This window comes from Panthera uncia, chromosome F2 (assembly GCF_023721935.1).
Source record: "Panthera uncia isolate 11264 chromosome F2, Puncia_PCG_1.0, whole genome shotgun sequence".
NCBI classification, from domain to species: Eukaryota; Metazoa; Chordata; class Mammalia; order Carnivora; family Felidae; genus Panthera; species Panthera uncia.
This window is the reverse complement of record NC_064812.1, coordinates 33,457,597-33,480,897: the sequence shown is the minus strand read 5'-3', so window position 1 is coordinate 33,480,897 and position 23,301 is coordinate 33,457,597. Positions and strand designations below refer to the sequence as shown.

The 23,301-nt window shown below is 34.8% G+C and overlaps 1 protein-coding gene across 1 annotated transcript in view; it reads left to right on the top strand.

The window, feature by feature from the left end:
• The window catches only part of RIMS2 (regulating synaptic membrane exocytosis 2), a 600,787-nt gene that overhangs the window by 455,508 nt on the left and 121,978 nt on the right, over positions 1-23,301 (top strand). Inside the window, exons 20-21 of the mRNA XM_049633018.1 lie at positions 14,913-15,085; positions 15,969-16,220. Coding sequence (XP_049488975.1) covers positions 14,913-15,085; positions 15,969-16,220 — 425 coding nt within the window. The remainder of the gene's footprint in view (positions 1-14,912; positions 15,086-15,968; positions 16,221-23,301) is intronic.

Here is a 23,301-nt window from a genome sequence, read left to right as displayed (position 1 = left end):
GAAAGATCATATTTTAAAAGCCTTTATATTCTCTTTTGCCTCTTCCGTATTTTCTTATTCATGCCAGTGAAGGTAGATTTCTCATCTATATTCTATTACATCCACCAAATAGAATTTAAAACTAATGAAAAATTTTTCTATATACATTTATGTAATTTCTTCTTTATCTGTGAGATAAATAAAGGAATGGATGATCAATATATCTTCATGGGAGAAGAGGCCATTGGAAGTATACCTTCTTGCCATTGGTGTGCATTATTCATAACCACAGTAGCAGCCATGTTCACAGCACAACTTTTGAAGTCTTGATTACAGTAATAGAGATACATAGCCAGTTTTGTTAGTCAGTCTGCAATTTGTTTTTAGTGACTATGATTAAATATATAGACTGCAGAGTAGTATTAAAAATGTGGACTCTCAAACCAAACTGCCTGGGTTCAAATCCTACCTGTCAATATTTGAGTGGCCTTGGGCATGTTAGTTAACATCCTTGTGCCTAGGTTTCTTATTCTGGAAGATGTGCTAAAATATAGTACCTACCTCATAGGATTGCTTTCAAGATTAAATCTATTTATGTATATGTATAGCTCTCAAACAGAGTTTGGAATGTAGTAAGGAATACATAAATGTTAGCTGTGATATGATGATGGTGGTGGTGATGATGATGATGATGGTGGGGAAGAAGAAGAAAAAGAAGAATCATTTCCAGCAGATAACTTGCTCTTACCAAAGCCCTTCGGGGCTCAGGTCTATATTTGTTGCCATCAACAATCTACTAGGTACAGCTAAGCATATCTTTAAGGTAATCCTAAAAATATATGGGTGGAAAGGGAACTAAAGTATAAAGATTAAGGATAATTTTAAAAGTCTAAAAATTGATTAGGGTTGTATTATTTTTACCAGTTTAGTCAAATCTTTATCCAAAATTATTTTTCTTGCCATTTCTATTCTCTAGCAAACTGGATGTACTTCAACTTTAATTTAAAGAGAGAGAGAGAAAATTATTTTTGCACACGAATTTATCTATATCTGCACACACACACACACACACACACACACACACACACCCTAGAGGTGAGGCAAAGGACAATTTCTCTTCTCCATATTTTAACTGATGGAAGCAATAGCTATTCATTTCTTCCTTGTCTCATAAATACAAATATACTTCACTTTAAGTAAAAGATCCATACTTAAAAACTTAATGGTAAATAATTCTAGTGGAATTTTAGAAATTCGGTGTTTTTATGTGTGAGTAATCTTTGAATTCTAAAGTTTCCAACTTTAGGTACCTTTTTTCCTCAACATCTTGTATTAGTTTGCTAAGACTGCCACAACCAAATGCCACAGACTAGGTAGCTTAAACAAAAGAAATTAATTTTCTCGCCGTTCCGAAGGCTTGGGGTCTAAGATCAAAGTGTTGACAGGTTTGGTTTATTCTGAGACCGTCCTTGGGTACAGATGGCTATCTTCTTGCTGTGTGTTCACAAGGTCATTTCTCTGTGAATTGGCTAAGGACCCGCCCATATGACCTCATGTTACCTTACTTCCTTCTTTAAAGGCCCTATCTACAAGTACAGTCACATTCTGAGGTACGAGGAATTAGGACTACGATATGTGAATTTGGCGGATACACAGTTCAAGCACAACATATTTCTAACAAACAATTAATGGTCTTTTAAAATAACTTTTACTGCCTTATAAAAGTGTATTTGGTTATAATATGAATAGAGATTTTAAAACAAGTAACTATAGCTATTTCATTTCAAACTTTAAAACTGCTAAAATTTTGTTACTTTTTCTCTTTCTCCAACTACCTTGTCATATCCTAGGAGATGAAATATTTTTTGTGCTTGCAAGTTCAGTTTTTAAATTATTTTACTTAGTGATAAAACCACATTTAAATTTAAATATGGTTTCCTCGACCATAATTTGGTTTTGACATTCAAGCCGTGGGTCTTTTTTTCTTTACATGTATTTGTTAATTGCCACCCATTACTATATCACCACATGTCAGGCCAAGAAATATGGAGAGGATATTTTTTAATTATGAAGAATTCATTTCAGGTAACTAGGGCAACACTTCATATGTTATAGAACACTATAAAATTACAGAAAAAAAATTATAATTTCTCCCTTTTTAGTAAATATAATGTTGCTAAAAACTGACAAAAGAATTTTAAGTAACTTGTATTCAGCTACCTGCTGCCAAAAGTGTCAGTGTATGAACAATAGGTGCTGTTGCCAATAGCGTAATTTCTTTTTATATATTGCCTAAGATTACATGGAAGAAACATTTTCTTTTACCTCCAGAAAAAAAGAAATTCATTCATTCACCTTTGCTTTCATCAAGCCTCCAGAGCTGCTGGCTTGTTAACTAGAATACCTTACAGGGAATTCAAGGGTTCAATGATACGGGTCACCAAGAGGAGAGAGATCTTGCTTTATGAAATCAAGGAGGATATGGGAAACAAAGAAGGAAGAAAAGGTGATAAATAGGGCAGAAACATTATTTCCAACTCAAATTCCATATAATCTAGAAGCATTAAGTATTGACATATAAAAAATTACATGTATAAGAATGTTCAAAACAACAGAGAAGTATGAAAACGTATATACCTTCTGAACCAACCATGGCATTTATCGCCTCTTAAAATAAATATATTCTGCCTTATGTGATAATTATTTGCTTATTTTTTATCTTCTTGAGAATGGGGACTATATTTTTCCATCTTGGTAGTCTCTCTAGTGGCAAACGCTTTTAAGCACTCAAAGGAATATTTTTGCATGAATGAATATGGACATCAGTGCTGAGAGAAAGCTAGACTGTCAGGGAAGGCATATGTTTGGAAAAAGCTTTAGAGGAGGTGAATGTCAAATATTTTGTACCAAGGGAAGGACAAGTTACGAACTTTGGGAGAAGGTATGGGTAGGTTTTTGTATGACAGTCAGAAGCAAACTTTCTAATGGGCATTTAATTATTGGTTTGTGTCCATAGTTAATCATAGTAGGAAGAAGGCTGAGAAAAAATTAGAAGATTTGGGCCCTAATTTTTATTCTACCACTTATGTAATAAGACTGTGGATAAACTACCCAATAGTTCTTCACAGCCCAGCTTTTTTATGTGTAAAAATTGAAGGACTTTGTAATCTATAAAGTGCTACTTGGTACTTTGAAGGCTGCATTGAAAAACACTATGTATTAACATTTGGTTTTTAGGCAACCTCATTATTAATTAATAAAATCATTTAATTTCATGGCCTAATATTTTAAATTAGGTCTGAAGTAGACATTCTATATTTCATTTCCTTCATCTAATTGATTCAGTAATCTCTGATCAGTGTCGGATTCTCTATTAGATATATTCTCACAAAAGATTGAATCTATATATTTTTAAATTAACTTACGGCATAATATGATTTAGAGAATAAATTTATATGTGTAATATCTTTGCCTATTACTTCACATGAAATATTTGACAACTAGGTTTGAATTGACCCTCAATTCAAAACCTTTAGTCAGTTAGGCAGTCAGTCAACTAAGGGAGCATGGAGCTATCTACACCTATAATTTCAGTTCAATTTGGCTAATTGAACATGTCTACAGCTTTATTACATAATAATACAAAACACAAAAAAATTAGTTGTAATTTTTTTTCAGTTGGAAGGATATTATTTATTAGCAAAATAAATGTACTAATGTTTTCCTAAATATGGAATTTTGATTATTTCTATTTTATCAGTTTCAAAGATTGCAAAATAAATACTTTAGTCTGAAAAGAATAGAGCTAACCTATAAGAGAAAGAACTTTTTCCTGGTGATAACTTCAAGAGGTAGAAACAGTGTGTGTAAAAGGGTACAGAACTTAGCGTGGCACATGGGAGCACCCAGTAATGGTTGTTATTTTTATTATTTATTATACATGTGACACAGGGGTAATAGAAAAACCTTACAGTGAACTTCATTCTCATGGGTGAACAAAAATTTATTAGTTCAATACAGCTTCCTGACTAACAAAGAAATGGCTGTGATTTTAAGATTGGCCCTTTTCAGGTCATTTTCATGACTAGGCATACTCACAGCAAAGCTAACAGTCTTCAAGGTCCAGTCATATAAGAACATGTTACTTCTTAAGCCCGTTACCATTTTGTGACCCACCCCAAAAGATGACCTGATTTTAAATGGAATGTAAAGGGGTTATTTCCATAGGACATAGAACATCTTTATCTTTTTATTAGTTTGCAAGCTACTGTTTTTTTAATTATTTTAAAGTTTTGTTTGTTTAAGATCTATCCAATTATAGCTACAAGTTGTGTTGTATTGTTATTTTTATACAGTTTTTGTATTCTGGTTATACACGTCATTTTAGGTAGAGTTTTAAAAATTTCAGAAAATGAAGAAAGTCTTTATTTTAAAATATATACTTCAAACTGTTACTATTTAAAAAAGAAATGACTTAGGTTCTCTATATGCTTGCCTGGTACCCCATTGAACATGAAATTACAGTTAACACATTTTTTAATGGAAAGACATAGAAAGACCTCAGTAGTAACAAGTTGCATAAACTTAGTCACGACACTGTTTTTTAATTTTCTCATCCTCAAAATTAAGAAGCTAGATTATATCCTCTTAGAGGTCACTTTCAACTTTAAAATATTGTGATTTCTTTTTAATAACTCAGTGATGAGCGAATAACTAAAAGTATGTGTCAGCATCAAATAACTTTCCTGGGCTTTTTTCTTAAACAAAGAGTGGCTCTATGCGAGTCCCCTTGTGTGTCTGAACATATTTTGTAATCTCAGGGGACGTTTGGTAGCTCCCTCTTTTCTAAAACTCAGAACTGCATGCCTGATAATTCTCTGAAGCTGATCAGCTGTAATTCTGGCATCTGGTTCTGCAACGTTAAAAGAAAAAAAAAATTTCCAGAAAAACAATCAATTGAATAGCAATCAAATGAAGGACTGAGTGAATGGAGGAAGGGAGAAAGGGAGGGAGAAATGAAAAAAGAAGAGAGGATGAAAGGAAACAAAGGAAGGAGGGATGGATGGAAGGAAAGAGGCAAGCAGGCTAAATCCTTCCAATCTAGGAGTTCATAATTGAATGAGGGAAACACAGGTACATAAGTGATGCTCTTACAAAATAGGCTGTGTTATCTGATATAATAAAACTTAGCCATGCAAAGGAAGCATTAGGAGAGAAATGCTCATTTGGCTTGGAGAAACCTGGGAATACGTTATAGAATAATCCATGAGGTGGAGGACATGTCAGGCAGAGGAAGACCTGAAGCAAAGTTGCAGACGCATGTGAGCACAAGCTGTATGTTTAAGGAATAGTTAGTAGTTCCTTAGAATGGAAATACACAAGTCGCGATACATATTAGGAGATAAGGATGGATAAGCTGACAGGGACTAGGTTACAGAGCGCTTTGGATCACTCGGTTAAAAATCTAGAATGTTCTTCATTATAACCATGGGCTTTGAAGATATTTGAAGAAGTCACCAATATGAACAGATATTAAATCTAGTGCATCTTAAGATGCATTTATAAGGGAGATTAGAGACAGAAGTCCTATTCAGAGGCTACTGCTCTAGTCTAAGCAAGATGTAAATGTTATTCCTCACCATGTTTTGACTGTTGCCTTCATCCCAAATGGTCTTAATGCAAACCCAACTAATGCTGCTGTATCTTCTAACACAAGGAATCAGAGTAGTGGGCCTCTTACAGATTTTCAACAGAATGTAATTATATCTGCCCTATTCCTGAATTTGGTAAGTCAGGGCGATGCTCACATCCTTTCAAGTTTCTCAGCCCTTCGTGGTTATTCGGGCTATTATTTAGCCCCGATCTTCTTAGATACAAGTGCCTTGAGTTACTCTGTGCTTTCTAAGGTATTATTATTTGGAAAGGAGCCTTCTCCATATCCCTAGTCCATTCATTTTTGTCATGTTTCTGCCTGCTTCACATTCTCAGGACCTTTGTCCTAATGCTATGTTCTCATGTTTTATTTCTGTTGCAGCTTTGGGGATGCTAGCTTGCCACTCAATATCTATAATATCTCCACCTTATATCCTAATAAACAATATAAATATTCTCTCAAAATTACAAAAATAAGCCACGGGATATTTAAAAATATTTACAAAGGACCAAGTATCAGGGATGCTTGTGGCTAAGGAGCATTTCTTTATGATATTTCTTAATTCTAGCTAGATCTTAAAGGTTTCTCATCCAAGGGTTTGGAAAAGCATTTAGTCACAATGATGGTATAAGTGCTTTAACACTGACTCTTCTCTCTTTTGGAAAAGTCTGGGCTTGTTGGTTTGCACTAACAGCAGGCATTCTGTTCTACTCTCTGTCAGCTTGGATATACGTGAAATATTATATATATCAAAATGGGGTATTGTTATTTATATATTTAACAGTGTGGAAAAACAGACTTTGAGAATATTCTTAATTGAGGCAGAAATTTCAGGTGACATTTGTTTGAGATATTACTGAATAAATAAAGGGCATACAAATAAATGTAAGACTCATTAAAGTTATTGAAAAAGAAAGAAAACCCATTTACTTTATGTGGATATATCTAAATAGATGACTAAGGAAGCAAAATAGAAAATATTTGAAAGTTCTTTGTAAGCCATAAAAACTATCCACATTTTAATAATTATTAGTGTTATGGTCACGGATTGTTACATTCCCTAGTTTAACTTTCCTTGATGCCAAGTATAAGCACAATTACAAAAACTAACCCAGGTTAATAGTTTCAAGAATAAAAAACATGAATTTCCAAGTCAGGTTTGGTGTTTTCCTACGTTACGTAAAATAAGCCAACCTGGTGTCAAAGGACAATACCTTATTTTTTAAATGAGATATGGATTTAGGGACTTATTTATAATAAGACTTCACAGCCCTTTTCAAGTTTTTTTTTATAAGTTAAGGCAAAATGTTTGAGATGATAGCCAAATGTTGATGAAAACTGAATTATCATAGTCTAGAGCCTCTTTAATTTCATCACAGACTATGCCTCATTATTATCATGGTAAATATTTACTATGTGTCAAGACCTGTGATCTCATTTAAAGCTCACAGCAGGCTCAGAGAAGTTAAGAGACTTGCCCAAGATTGCATAGCTACCAGTAAGTGGGAGAGCAGTTGCACATCAGTGTATTTCAACTCTATAGCCCGTGGCCGTTATGATACGTTGCTTCTCATCATCAAAATCAGATGATAGATTTTCAGGCATCATAGATTTTCTCAATATTGTTAGTGAAAGAATGTTCCTTTAGTCATTTCCATGAAGTCTGAAAATATTTTTACTGACACAGAACAAAACGAGTGGTATACCATTCAGGTTTGCATTCACATGTTTGTAACAAAAAAAAGCCTGACAAGAGAATCTGAAGAAATCCAAACAGCAGCCCACGGCTGATACTGCTGTTTAAGGAGCCAAACTTCCCGTTCCCTGTTCTTAGTGTAGGACATTCATGCTCACTGTCACAGAATGACTGCTGCACCCCTCTGCCCATGTTTAAACTCTAATCAGAAAAAAAAAAAAGAGGGGCACCTGGGTGGCGCAGTCGGTTAAGCGTCCGACTTCAGCCAGGTCACGATCTCACGGTCAGGTCACGATCTCGCGGTCCATGAGTTCGAGCCCCGCGTCGGGCTCTGGGCTGATGGCTCGGAGCCTGGAGCCTGTTTCCGATTCTGTGTCTCCCTCTCTCTCTGTCCCTCCCCCGTTCATGCTCTGTCTCTCTCTGTCCCAAAAATAAAATAAACGTTGAAAAAAAAAAAAAAAAAAAGAGGGAAAAGCAAATGGCCACCCCAGCTGAGTCAGCCCACTGTAATCAGAAAAGTAGTAGCTCTTTCCAACCCCAGTCCCTGGTTCCTGCTTACCTCACAGTGACCAGACCCAAGTCAAATGATCACCCTAGCTACAAGGAATCCTGGAAAATGAAGTTGTTTGTTTTTGTTCTCATTGTTGGACTACTGAAATAAATCTGGATTCTTTTAGTAAAGAACAAAAAAAGAGAAAGAATATTGGTAGGCGTTCAGCAGCAACTGAGACCAATATATAGGTGTGGTAAACTTGAGTTACCTACATGAAAGGCCAGAAACCCATTCGTATACTTCTAATAGCTAAATATCCAGATATTTGTTACCGTAAAATTAGTAAGTGATATTTCTTGACTAATTAGAGTGGACAATATTGAAGAAGGAGAAGTCAAAGATAACTTACACATTTTCTATGTTTTAGTTCAATATTGAGCCTATTATAGGAGATGGGAGATACATGAATAGTTGGTTTGGGGTGAAAGAGAATAAATTTGGTTTTGGCCACATGAATTTGATGTACCTGCAAAACAGCATATGCACAATGCCCTGGAAATAACTGGAAATACAGGTCTGAAGCTTGGGAGATGAGTGAGAGCAGATGATAAGGATTTATTAGTCATTATGTGGTAGTGAAAATGCATAGATAATGGATTGGATCATTCTGGGGGGAAAGGGGGGAGATATTCATAGTGAAAAGAAAAGGCTAACAATCAAAATTTGGGGAAAATATAATTTAAAATCAGGTCAGGGAATATGAAGCTGGCAAAGGAGATTAAGAAGGAATAGGAATAGTGAGGAAGACTGGTGAGAAACCATGAGTGACAGTATCTGAGAAGACATTTATGGAAACATTTCAGAAGGAGAGAGGGCTTCAATAATACTAGATGTGACAGCAAAATCAAGCAAGAAGAAAACTAAAGACACTACCGGCTGGTAAATTAGGATATTATTGATCATTTTGTTTGTTTTTAAGAACAATTTCAGTAAACAGTAGATTAGAATGGGTGAAGAGTTATGGATTCTGAGGAAGAAAGTGATAAATGCATTTGTTAAGGGCAAAAACATGAGTTCTGTAGCTACCTGAGATCTGTAAACCTGGAATTTCATTGCAGAACTGGCATTTCCGTTTCTAAAACTTATGAGAAGTTAATGGAAATAAATAACAGGTGATGAGATCAGCTGATTGCTAATAGATACAGAGCTCCCCCAGAGCTCTAAATTAAGAGAGTCATAATTGACTACTAGCAATAATTCCTTCTCTACAAATTCTCCAGGAAAAATTATTAAGCTTACAAGTTTTCCTGAGACCAAAAGACACTTGGCTCCTTGGTATGTTTTGGCTTATAGGCTAACGGCTACTCTTTTTATTATTAACAGTTTTTTCCCTTAAGCTCTTTTTGCTGTTCCATCTTTCACAAGATTTCCCTGGATGAGTAATTGTACAGATAGGACATCTTATTGCCCCTACTCATTGTCTCCAGATTAATCTCAGGGAATCGTACAAACAATGCATGTATTTCTAAACCCCATGCTTGGTAGTATACACCAAATCTGCACTTGGTAACTTAGTAACTTGAAAGCAGCCATAGTGGGAGTATTTGTTCCTCAGAAATTAGCAAACTCTGTAAATCAGAACTCTTGGATACCTGGTTGTTAACCATATGTCAGTGCACCACTGCCTATACCCACCATGGAGAATAAAAGGGTCAGGTGACTAAACTCTATTCAGCTATTACCACAGTATTTTATACTCTGACTTGATGCTTCATACTGGAGATAATACTCTAGGATACTGTCCAGATAAAACAACCATTCCATTCATTTTTACTCATTAAACATTTATTGAGTTGCTACTATATGCCAGGCAAGGATCTAGATAATGGGGATACATACTAAAATATTAAGACAGTTATTCTCAGAGATTTTGAATCTAGCAAGATAGATAGGTAGATCATTATGTGTGTGGGGGGGAGAGAGATACACACGTGATAAAACTGTGAGAAAAGCATGAGGAAAGTAGCTTATGAACACACAGGGCAGTAACTAATTCTCCTTGAAGGAATTAAGGAAGAGTTTTCTAGTGGGAATTTCATTTGCAGAATATTATTTACAAGGCTGAATCTTAAATTAGCCTTCAATTTTCTGTAGCTTTTCCTCACTTCCTTCTCCCTCTCAAGTGTGGACCTTATCATGCAATACCCTCTTGAGGAGTCCTATCTACACAAAATTATCTCTAATAGATTTTTACACAGTGCAACATTCAAATCAAGCACCAATAAGAGCCTTAGCTAGGATAAAAGGAAAATTATCTGGAAGTAGCTCCTCAAAGGGAGAGTCCCTGCAGTTGTGGTACTTATCAAGAAACAACAGGACTCTCTTTGAATTATGATCTGAAATCCTATAAAAATCGGTTAGCGCAAAGGATAGCATCTTCTTGCTGACATGATTATTTTATTGACCACAGTGCGAAGACTCCCCGTGCTCTGTTCTTGTCTCCTCTAGCCCCCAAGACTGGTGTCAAGAGCCCTGTCCAGAACTTCAGCTTCTCTGTGTTCCAAAGATTTTGTTTGCCCTATTTTTTCCCAATCTTATGATCTACTCTGAATGTGATATGAATATTCCTCCAACTATTTCTTGATGACATAAAACATTTTTTCTTCAAACTTGGACTTTTTTAGTGCCTGGTATTTTGCAATAACCAATCCTTGGACTAGATTTTTAGACAACATGGCAGTTTTCTGGTAACGAGCAATGTTCAAAGGAACTCATAATCCCACCCCTGTGTTTTGTGCAAGAAGTTCACGTACAAAGCTCAAATAACATGAGTTGGTGAAATGGCTGTTAGAGAAATCAAACTAGGAAATTACCTAATCTAAGAGCTTCCAATAAGTATACTGGAAAAACGAAAATCTTATTTTAGAAATTTGAATTTACTTTTTTCTCAAGAATATTATTCTAAAATTTTAATAATAACTTTCCTTTTAATAGAGCTTTGATGATATGCTATTACTTTCCACTAATGTTAGATAAATAGGGAGGACATTAACTTTTCTAGGCCACTTAGGAACTCTTTAGAGTCTGGAACATCCTGAAGAATAATAGTTTCCTGTAAATTTTTCTGGTTCATGATGTGCTTAATAGTAATGTACAAAACATCAAAATGCTGTCGGGAAAAGCTTCCTTACTCTCTTCCAAGATTTTAATGATCCCAATCAGGGCACAATTTTCAGCTGAGATTGTATAATCCTATGCAATAAATCTTCTTTGTTTTCGTTCCATTAAAGAGAATGGTGAGCATATCATCCATTGTTCATCTGTCAGCTGTAAACTAATACATGCTAATCGTTGAAAACATTTTTTATTGTATAGTGCCAAGACAACACCAACCATTTTCTAAATAAATGAACTTATTTGCATTCATAACTACCTTGGTACAATAATAATGTAGCTGCTTCTATCTCACTGTTAAATTATAAACTTTTTGTTTACCATACTTTAGGAAAAGAAAAAATATAGTTAGGAAATTGTTTTAAAAAATGAATTGTTTTAAAAGTTAACTCTAGTATTAGGTCATTTATTACTTTGATTTCTGGGGGGGTTTGGAGTTGTATGTATATATGAAGATATTCTAAGTATATTCAAAATATGTTCTTCTGAAGTTTTATTCATAAAAATATTTTTCCCATTATTTCTCACTTTCTGTATTTCTCATTCTGTTTATCATATGTAAACTTGTAATGGAAACTTGAGCCATACCCCAAAGGTAAACATATCAGTTGCTTAGAAGTAGACAGAGAAATGCACTTAATGCAAGCCTTGAGAAGGTAGTAGAATCCTCATCAAACTAGAGCTTTGACTAATTTGCATACTTTCTTTATATAAACTTTTCCATTCAGTGTCTTTTTATTTAATGACTTTCTGCTTAGGCACTGGAAATGAGCAGTTGCTATGTGCTAAGCGCACTACTGAGTATTTTAAATATATCATGTCTCTTCCTCCTCACAAAAATCCTTACAAAGGGATTTATCCTTATATTACTGGTATGAAAACTAAGGCATAGAGTTTAATTAAATTAAATCTTTGACTCTTAGGTGCTAAAAGAGTTACAAGAATAAGGAAGATATTATCCTGGCCTTCAGGAGCTTATATTCTAGTAAAGGGTATGAAAATTAGACATGAACACACTTACACATATACACACGTACCCCTTTAACATGAAGTAGCATGTTGAATTCTATAAAAGCATAAACCTATAATATAGTATGTGGAAACTTATCTTTCCCTAAATTTTTCATTTCCAAAATTTTAGCTGAGCAAACTAGATTATCTAAGAGGTCTTAACCAAATATACGTGCAGTGTACCCCACGTGGTTTTTTTTAACCAAATTCTTAAGCCTTAGGCTAGCCTGTATGCACCTATGAATCATAGCAACAGAAGCAAAAGTCATGACAACTTAAAAAGACAAAGGTTAGAGTAGGCAAAGTCAGAATCCTAACTAGTGAAATACAAAAGTCAAGTAAAATGTAGGTTTCAGAAATGAAGGCATAGCAATCAGACAAGAACCAATCAGGGAGACAGGGGATACACAGGAACAAGTTGGCTTTGGATATCAAATGAAGTACTAGAAACAAATATTAAAAATGTGGCATCTTCTGTGTCAGTCAAGAAATGTCATGTATTTCCTGCCGAGATAAAGCTATTTCTCATCCTGTAGTTGGGAATCAGCAGTCGCTGGTAAGATCATGGGATGTGGATGAAGCTGATCAAATGGGGAAGGTGAGACCTGAGGACATACTAGGAGTCAGTGGAAAAGTTTGCTTTAATATTTAATTTTTTTATAAACATATGTTCTGAAATGAATCTCTTGAACATATGTAGAAATGATTATATTCTTATTTTGGCTTAGAGCAGTCTTAAAATAATATATTGATTGTTGGTTCTACCCAATATTTTTTTCAGTGAAGATGTACCTGGAATTGATACTGAAACAGTATTCAACTACTATCTAATCATCATCACCATCATCGTCATCATCATTTGTCATTTATTAAACACTTGTTCTATGTTGATATTGTGCCAAGTGTTTTTTACATACATTATCTTAATCCTTGCAGCAAACCTAGGAAATGGGTACAGCGGTCTGTATTTTAACACATACAGAAGCAATTGGCCCAAGATTACAAACTTAATAATTTGTGAGGCCAAAATTCAGATCAACAATTCAGTCTCACTCCAAAGCGTGTGCTCTTAGTACCTTATTATTTCTCACCACCTCCTAGAATTAAAATTTAGGGTTTTTCATCTGCTTTCAGTACATTTTTGTGTGCACTGGCTAACTTAGATAATGTTGGATCCACCCATTGAAATGTTATTCTACACAATGGCTGAAAACACTGTCACTTAAATTAAATTGTTTTTACTATTTTAAAGTGGCTTCAGTTTGAAAAAGATATCGTGGACCAAATGTTCTCCAAATAAATTCACTGTAAATAAGTAATTACCTTTAAAATCAGCATGAGGTTTCTATTTACACAGATACTTCCTGAAAACAAGGCAGCAAGTTTTGCAGAACTTAAGTGTGTATGTTTTTTGATACGTGAGAGTTTATCCAACAAAGTGGGAAGTTAAAAGGGACTAAGAAAGGCCAGTATCTCACCTAATTTGAAAGTATATTTCTAGATTAAGGATTTGGTTATTAAAATTTTATGGAGCCTTAAAAATAATTCCCTTATTTTACATTTGAAGAAAAGGATCAGTTATTAACTCAAAAATATATAACTAGACACAGAGAGATACTGGGGGGAAAAGAATCCAGATCATTTGAATCTGATTTAATGTTTATACTATACCCTATTGCCATTCAATTTATCTTAGCCAGAATGTTTATATCTCTCTAATATTTGCAGTGAATTGTTATTCTTACAGGATAGTTTATTAGGTAAAGATTCTTCAAATCACAGTAAATTGTTTATATAAGATAATCATCTTTCTAAGGCTTTGTGAAATTTGCTAGTGTCTATGCTTAGAATAATCTCCATTGCAAAACTGACCAAATAAGGATGTTTCAACATTATGTTTGAAGTACATATAAATAAATAAAACTCTATTAGCAGATATTCTCTTAACCCATTAATAGCCATCAGTTAGTAATGATACAGCTATAATACTGTATTTATTTGTATTATTAGATAGCAGACATGCATTATTTCTAATTTTCAAAACCCCAAAAGGAAGATATTATCCCTGTTATTTTATAAACAGACTTTTAAAGATTAAATAATTTGCTCAAGTTTACCTAGCTAGTAAGAGTTTTTCTCACTCCAGGTTTTCCAGACTCCAAAGTCTATTCTTTTTTACACCCCAAATGTCATTACCATAAAGCATTTATGACGGTTTTCAACTTACCAGAATATTTGAACACCCATAACACCCTGCATGCTGGCTGGGTCAGATAACTATTCGGTTATTTCAATTCCAGGAAGTTTGAACTATTGTAAATAATAATGACTTTTCTAGTATTTCTAGGATTCATCAAAATTCCAGCAACCACCCAAAAATTCAACTCTCTTTTTTCTTGGCTTTCCGTTCAAAAGTTAGTGCTTTAATAATTAGATTTTACATTATCTCTAGGTTTTCAGTGAAGCATAATGGATTTCAGAGAACATTGATGGCTACTAAAATTGGTCTTTATAAGTTACAATGGCAACCTTATCACACTTTTTTTTTTCAAATTTTGTACAGAATAAAACAATTCTGCTTCCTTATGTTATGTTTATTTCCCAGATTTCACCTAAATGTTCTTCCCCGGGGCCATTGCTATTGTGAAACTGTTTTAATGGCCTTCATGGGTGGGGGGGGGGGGGGAGGTGAAAATGCTCTAATTGCCTTTGCTAAAAACAAGGGTTTCATATAAATTGAATTTTTCTTTTAGGATAATTGCCATTCACTTTTGTTTTCTATGCCACTGAGTGGGGTTTTGCAGTATCCTCTGTGGACAATTAAAGTGCTGAAGTAGGAGAAGCTAATAATTGCTTTGTGCAGTAATACTGACAACCTCTGCGTGTTTGTCCATCTGTGTTAACAGTACCGATCAGGATGGGATCCTCATAGAGGGGCAGATAATATTTCCACTAAATCTTCGGACAGTGATGTAAGTGATATATCCGCGGTTTCCAGGACTAGCAGTGCTTCTCGTTTCAGTAGCACAAGCTACATGTCCGTCCAATCAGAACGGCCAAGAGGAAACAAGAAAATCAGGTGAGTAAGGGGATTTTGGCAGGAAATTCTTTTCAACACATTTTAGGTCTTTTATTTTCTTTGGGTCAACATAAAATCATTTCCTTCGAAAGGTTAATACGTGTCATGAAGACAGGAAGAACTTCTGAACATACCGCTTTGTATTATATTTTGGTCTATATTCAGACTGCTGGCACAGAGAAGTTTTATAGAACATATAACATTTTTCTTCCTAGACTACTTGGTATGATATCATTAGTTCTTTTTTTCATGTTTGCTATTCGGAAAGTAATTCTGTTACTATTCTGTCTTTACTGAAATGAAAGTGATGGGTAAGTGAAGACTTGGATTTTTTAATGTTCCAAGGAATATGAAAAATGATATTTTGGAGGGCTTTTTACCTAGCTGAATATACTTCCATGATTCAGAATACATAAGAACATTACTTTTTTAGTAGGATGGTCTCCCATTCTCCTGACACCATTATGAGGGCATGGGAAATTCCTCAGCCTCTCAAGAAAATTTGTAAATGTAGCATATGTTACTATAATTCTCACTTATCACCTGACCTATAGATTTGATGGGCACCTAAGCTAATTTATTTCTTTACTCCCATTACATCAGAAAAAAAATCTATAATGGAGACCACCACCTTTTTCTGTGCAACTTTGTGACAGGAAAATATGCTATAAAAACAATTATGACTAAGTGTTGCTTACACAGTGCTTGCTTCTGGTATACACTGGAAAGAAAAGTATTCAGTGTTTAAAAGATGTAGTTTTTATTTATGTTTTTAGTAGTTTTCATTACATTTCTGTTTAATTTCATGTGCATTTTTTTTCTTGACTTTTTCTTTCTTGTTTGTGTTTATTTGCATGCCTTCGATTTGTGTTGCTTTCAAAAGGCCAAAGGGAGTAGAAGAGGGAGGGCAAGAAGGGGATAAACACGAAGAGATAGCTCATGAGGAGGAAGAGGTAAAGCAAGAAAGACTTAATGAGAATGAGAAAGGGACAGAGATCACAAAAACAAGTAATAAGGAGAAAAACAGAGAATCAGGAGACGAGGAAAAAGCACAAGATATACCTGAGCAAGGGAAAGAAAAAGAACAGTGGAATAAAGAGGATTTGCAAAGACGATTGTCACAAGATGATGACAGGTAAAATTTGCTTATTTTTGTAGACACTTCCCATTAGTAATGTAGCCTTTTGTCCTAGTTCTAAAGACTATTTTGCCATTTACATTTGGTTTATTTTCTTGTGTTTTATCTATTTAGCTTCTAATACAACTAATTCATATATTGCAAATTATTATCAAATAGATTGACTAATGAAACAGCCTTTAATTTATATCCACTAACTCTGAGGGTCTGGTTTATTCAATTTTCTTTATGACCAGCTGAATCAAATGTAAATTTCCCTTAGTTCCTTTAGCGTTAATTGCTGCATATCTTCTCCATTTGTAGAGTCAAAATTTTTAAAATGAGATTCTGAAGGGCCTGAAAAAACTTAGCCTACTTCATAAAAAATATTATACACTGGAAACAAACTTTTAAAACGATTGGCAAATTTGCTAGTAGAACGTAAGCTTTATTTGGTCTCTGGCTCCCTTGCTTCTTCTTAGTTTTCTGGTGGGTTCTAGCTTAGTTTTGAACACTGAGGAAGATTGCGAATCAGGGGCAGTGCTCTTTTGATACTCTGAAAAGAAAGGCTAGATGCCCCAGGGTTTATTAGAAAGCAAACACGTTGGGTTAAGTCCCTCTAAAAATTCAGGCAGCTAGAGAAACTGCCAGAGAAGGAACTTTGGACAGGAAAGAAAGGAGGAAACATAAGCAGCAAGGTATAAAAACAACTATGTTTTCATTTTCATAACACAGGCACCAAGTGAGTCTGAAACTATCTTCACAGTACTGTACTGAAAGTCAGCACAAATACACAGTAAACCTCCTTTTTCTGCCTGAGGAGATGAGGTTTCTGTAATTATATTTCTCAGAGACCAAGAATTGCAAATCATGTCCATCTTAGAGGAGTTTGGGTTTCTAGCTGTCAATCCAGAATTTTATTTGTTAGTACATGGTTGGCTTGATAAACACACCCTGTTATAAGTCAAACTTTGCATTATTATATTTAAACGCAATCTCATTTTGTATGTACTCATGATTAATAAGAAAGATAATTGGGGCAGTTTTTTACCCCATCAGTATACAATTCAGTGGTTTAGTCTATGACACTTCACTTTTTGTCTCAGATTGGTATATTTAATTATATCTGTAATCTATGAAATTTCCTGTATAACAGATATTAAACATAAGAGGAATCCTAAGTTTGGCATGTTGTGATTTGAGTCAAAACTAGTAATTTCAAATCTACTTCATTACTTATCTAATTTTTGATAATTACACTGGTTTGTTAAGAAAGACTTGTTTGGGGGCGCCTGGGTGGCTCAGTCGGTTAAGCGTCCGACTTCAGCTCAGGTCATGATCTCACAGTTTGTGAGTTCGAGCCCCGCGTCGGGCTCTGTGCTGACAGCTCAGAGCCTGGAGCCTGCTTCACATTCTGTGTCTCCATCTCTCTCTCTGCCCCTTCCCTGCTCATGCTCTGTCTCTCTCTGTCTCAAAAATAAATAAACATTAAAAAAAAAAAAAAAGACTTGTTTGGCATAGGATAATTTCATCATTAGTTCACAGAGAAAAGTTTCCCAAGGTTCCTTGGAAAATATAGACAGAGAGTTTCCTTTCCTCCAAAAGCAGAGCAAAATGTAGCTCTCTACTGTGTTTCTCTTTCTATGTACTGTGTAGAGGAGAACACACAAGCCCAAAAGTCTAACATGCCTGGCTTGGTGGGCAGGGGTTTGGAGAAGATTTTAACTTTAAATTCTCAATTTTTAATATTACTTTCTCCATCATTTTCTTTAGGGAAAGAGTACATTATTTTGCAGGAGAAAGGGAAAGATGGTATATTCCTAGCAATCTGAGTCGTCAAGGCACCGTACTCAGCTTAAGTGGCTATGTAAGACTTCTGAAACTATAAACTAAAGGGAGCCAGGCTACTGTCTCTAGGGAACATATATTCTATAAGGTGGCACAAAATGTCATCTGCAATTACTTGTAGGAAACATTTGGTGTCACTAATTATTACAATGTAAGATCTTGAATTCGCTTCCATTTCTTAGAATAAAATGAACAATGTTTATTGAGAGGAAATATGTCTGAGTACTCCCAGTAACATTTTGTTTTGGAAGTTGATGAACACAATCCTAGGTTGTTTAAAAAAAAACGTACGAGGGGCGCCTGGGTGGCTCAGTCGGTTAAGCGGCCGACTTCGGCTCAGGTCATGATCTCACGGTCCGTGAGTTCAAGCCCTGCATCAGGCTCTGTGCTGACTGCTTGGAGCCTGGAGCCTGTTTCAGATTCTGTGTCTCCCTCTCTCTGACCCTCCCCCGCTCATGCTCTGTCTCTCTCTGTCTCAAAAATAAATAAACGTTAAAAAAAAAAATTAAAAAAAAACCGTACGAGCTTACACAACATTATTGGAAATAATCTTATTCCATAATACACCACTGACATTTTATGCCTTTTAAACAGTAATGCAAGTTTTATACAGGAAAAAAATATGACTTCAGAGTTTAAGTATTTATAACATTGTTAGAACTTAATATTAACACAGCAACTGCAATGAAGCAAATCCATTATAGTTGCTCTTTTCATTACAGTAATTAGATATCATTGCATGATACAGAATTATGTTGTTTGTGGTCTAGTAGTCACATTAGAGGATGTCTTTTCTGAATATACAAGTAGGAAATGAATGGCAAAAAGTAAATTCAAAAAGGTTCATTAAATATTTAAATATAAAATTTTTCAAAGTTGGTTAATAAATATATTCATATTTAGATATTTATACTCATATATGTATGTAAGCCTGATTAAGCCCCTATATCATTAATGATTTTTTGGTAAACTCTAGAAAATACAAAATTATGTTAACCATTGAAAATATTTTTTCTCACTCTATATCCATGTGAGTATGTTCTAAATTTTATATCTCTATACATTTGCTGATTATATACCATATATATGTGGTACGCTGGCTCAGGAAAAAAAAGAAGTTTTCAGAGGCAAGGGGAAATCATTTATTCAACCAAAACTTATTCAGAAAACATCTCAAGCACTGTACTAAAACCTGGGGATAGAAATGAAATTAAGCATTTCTAAATATCTAAGCCTGAGAGTGAATCATTTTCTTAGCCTTGTGTGAGTGGACATTTAAGGATAGCTCATATCCAAAAAAAAAAATGCCATCAGTATACCTAAACAAATTCACAAGCATATTTGAGGAAGGAATTTGGCACAGAAAGGAGGATATCTTTAATAAATCTGCAATGGAAGATAGAAAAAACAAATACTGAAAAGTATGGTATTAGCAACACCAACAATATTCGTAACTTTACAATCAAATGAGACCCATCTATTCCTCCAGGTTTTGTTCTAAGGATACAAGCCAAAAGAAAAAATTCAAGAAAGTTGTTCCCTATAAATTTTTAGTTTTCTCAGGCATGTCTATAAAGGCTGGAGAATTATAATTTCTCTTTTTAAAGAGAATGTTTTGGGGTTAGGGTCATTTTTTAAAGGAAAAAGTTTGGCATCTATTCAAATATTCATGAAGAGCTGATTTTAAGTGACTTTAGCCATCTAAATTGTCTAGCTAAAAGTTTTTATAACTTTTAGAATGGCAAGCAGGATAAAATACTTGAATTCTCATCCTGACTCTGTCACATTAACCTACCTACTTGGTCTGGGCTTTTTTGCTTGTCAGTTAGAGGAATGGATGATTGACACGCCTTGCCATAGTTTACGTGAACATAGTGCACAGCCACCAGGAAAGTAAGCATCTTCTGTTAGATTGATGATTTGCCTTTATTATCTTGAGCTCAAGAGATCATTGGTTCTGTGACTAACCAACCACTAGTAGAACAAACAGCTCAACGTAAGTTTCCATCATTTGGCAGATGTTTCCAACATTTAGGTGATCAGTATTTAGTACTCCATTGATCAAGCTGACTTTTTCATTTTTCTAGAAGTATGTTTGAGTGCCAACTCATCCCATATGGCGTACTGATGGACTGTGCCATTCTGCTTATGTATTACTGATGTCCTGTGTTTTGTTTTGTTTCTTTCTCATTAAAGCTATCTATCTTCTAGTTAATACTATTGAAATCTTAAAAGCTCCAGTAACTTCTCTGTTTATTGATTGTGCATGAAAAGGAAACTTTAAAATATGTAAATACCACTCTTAGAATTTTCTTTCTGTACGTTGGGGTGGGGCCCAGGAATTTGCATTTTTAAAACAAATACCCCAGGTGGTTATGATGCTATCTATCCTTTCTTTTTGGTTGCTTTTATTTCCTAATGAATTTTAAGATCAGCTTGTCAGTTGGGGGGAGGGGGGGAGGAGCAGCTGAGATATTGACTAGGATTTGTTTAATTGGATTAATTTGGGGTCTATTGCCATTTTAAAATATTATCTTCCAATCTATGAGCATGAGATGTTCCATTTATTTATGTTTTCTTAACTTTCTTTCAATGATGTTTTATAGTTTTCAGTGTACACATCTTGCACTTCTTTTGTTAAATTTATTCTAAGCATTTTTTGGTGCTACTGTAAATGGAATTGTTTATTAATTTCCTTTTAGTACTGTTCATTGCTAATATATAGAAATTCAATTTATTTTTGTATATTGATCTTATATCCTACAGCCTTGCTGCATTTCAGTTATTAGCTCTAAAATATTTTTGGTAATTCCTTAGGATATTCTATATAAGAGATCGTGTCATCTGGGAATAAAGATAGTTTTACTTCTTACTTTCCAATCTAAATGTCTTTTATTTCTTTTTCTTGATTATTTGACCTGGCTAAGACCATCACTACAATGTTAAATAGAAGTGGCTCGTAGGGAGTTCTTAAATGATACTGCCAGGTAGAATTACTGTGCGTTAGCTGTAAATTCATTTTTGAGGATATTTTCTCCAGGGCCACTCATCCATTTTAAAAATAGTCCATGGAAAACTTTCTTTTAAAATTCTATGAATATTTCTCCTAAACAATTGATATATCTGCTTTACAGAAAACAAAACAGTGCAGCCCATTGTATGTTCTCTTTACCTAGTCTATCAGGAAGTTCAAGTTCATAGCCAAAATCTAATTCCATTCAATTTCTTGAACTACATTATATTACACATAATAATTGACAACCTCACTTTTGCCTCCTTGTTGAGGCTTTGCTTTTCTACTTCTATTTTACTATAATTTTGAGTTCTGAAACTTTTTGTTGAAACTGCCTCAAGTTATATATGGTACTAAATCTTAACCGTTTTCATATTTTATTGTGTAGACTTTTAGAATTTGACCCCATTCCTATTCTCTTCTTCTTGAAATGCTTCTTTCTCTGAGTTTCTGTAATTGTACACTCCTTTAACTCTGCATTCATCTCTTTGGTCACCTTGGTGTTTTCTGTGAGCTTTCTGTATGCTTTTATGTTGATATTTTCCAGGATGTCATCCTGGGGGTCCCCCCCCCCTTTTTTTACTCTACACAGTCTGTCTTGTCAGTGCACTTAAATTCCATGGCTTCAAGTAGCATCTATATGTTAATGACTTCCAAATCTGTACCTCCAGCCAAGATCTCTTTCTTACTCAACTGCCAGATCCATCCAGTCCTCTTCTGTCCATCTTCTTGTCTGTCCAGGAGACGTACCAAGCTCAACATGTGAAATTAAATTCATCACACCCCTCACCAAACAAGCAACCAAAGTGAATGACCTGCTTTTCCATTTGTACTCTCTTTCCCAGTTCACGGTACCCATGTTCTCACATTTGCCCAAGTAGCAACCTGCACATCACTCTTTACTAGTCTTTCTCCATTGAACACAATTCCTGGCCTCCAGTCACCAAATCTTATTGATTCTGATGCTAACTCATTTCTGAAATCTGTCAATTTCTTCCTAATCCTATTTCCGCTTCCATAAATTAATCTGTTATCTCTTATGAAGATTAGTTTAGTAGGAAATTTTTATCTTTTTGAGCTCATTATGATAATAGCATAAAAAATGAGTAGTCAATTTCTCTGAAGTAGTTCATTTGTGAATTATATACTTTAAAAAGATGAATTTTGGAATTATATCTTTAAAAATGCTCAAAAAAATAGGACGCCTGGGTGGCTCAGTGGGTCAAGCATCTGATTCTTGAGCTCAGAGTCGTGAGCACAAGCCCCATGTTGAGCTCCACGCTGGATGTGAAACCTACTTAAAAAAAAAGAAAAAGAAAAACTCAAAAAATACAAGAGAAAAACCACAAACATTTAAAAATACTCAAAATTATCTGCAAAAAAATGAATCTGTATGTGGCTTCTTCAATAAATGAGTATAGTAGTGATAAATGCAGATGATACACTGTTTTGAGTCTAGTTTGTCAAGCATATTTTCTTCTATTCCATTTCTCCTTCAGAGCTACCTTTCCCTAAAATGTTTATCTCTGTTTTTAAAAAATTCTTGCATACATTTTTCACATCACCACGGTTCTTTTATTTTTTTAAGTTTATTTATTTTTGAGAGAGAGAAAGAGAGAACACAGTAGAGGAGGGGCAGAGAGAGAGGGAGACAGAATCTGAAGCAGGCTCCAGGCTATGAGCTGTCAGCACAGAGTCCAACGGGGGGCTCAAACTCTCCTGCAGTGAGATCATGACCTGAGCCGAAGTCAGACACTCAACCGACTGAGCCATCCAAGCGCCCCCACATCACCGGGGTTCTTAAGATGAATAAAACACAGACGTTATTCTCAGGAAAAGGTAATGATTTTCTGTTCTCTTTTTTTATAGCCCCAAATTTCTCCTTTGCATGTAAATATAAGTGTTGGCCTGAAACTGTGAACTCTATATATATCAAAGACTCTGTTAATCAGTAAATGAGCTATTCTCTTGAGTTAACTGATTGTCCGTCGTATTATTTTCCATTTGTGGTAAATCTTGGGTGTGTTTATGACTTCACAGTCTCCATAGTAGATTTGAGATTTGATCACATATATGGTCTGAAGGGAAGGAGTGTTTGAAGATAAAGTACTGAAAATGCACAGATTAACTAGAGTGGGACCCTGAAGATGCAGGAGGGGTTTGGGTCAGAAGCATAGATGGATTGGCTCAAACCAGAAAAAAGACAGATAGGAAAATAGGTAAGTTTTTAGATTGGGA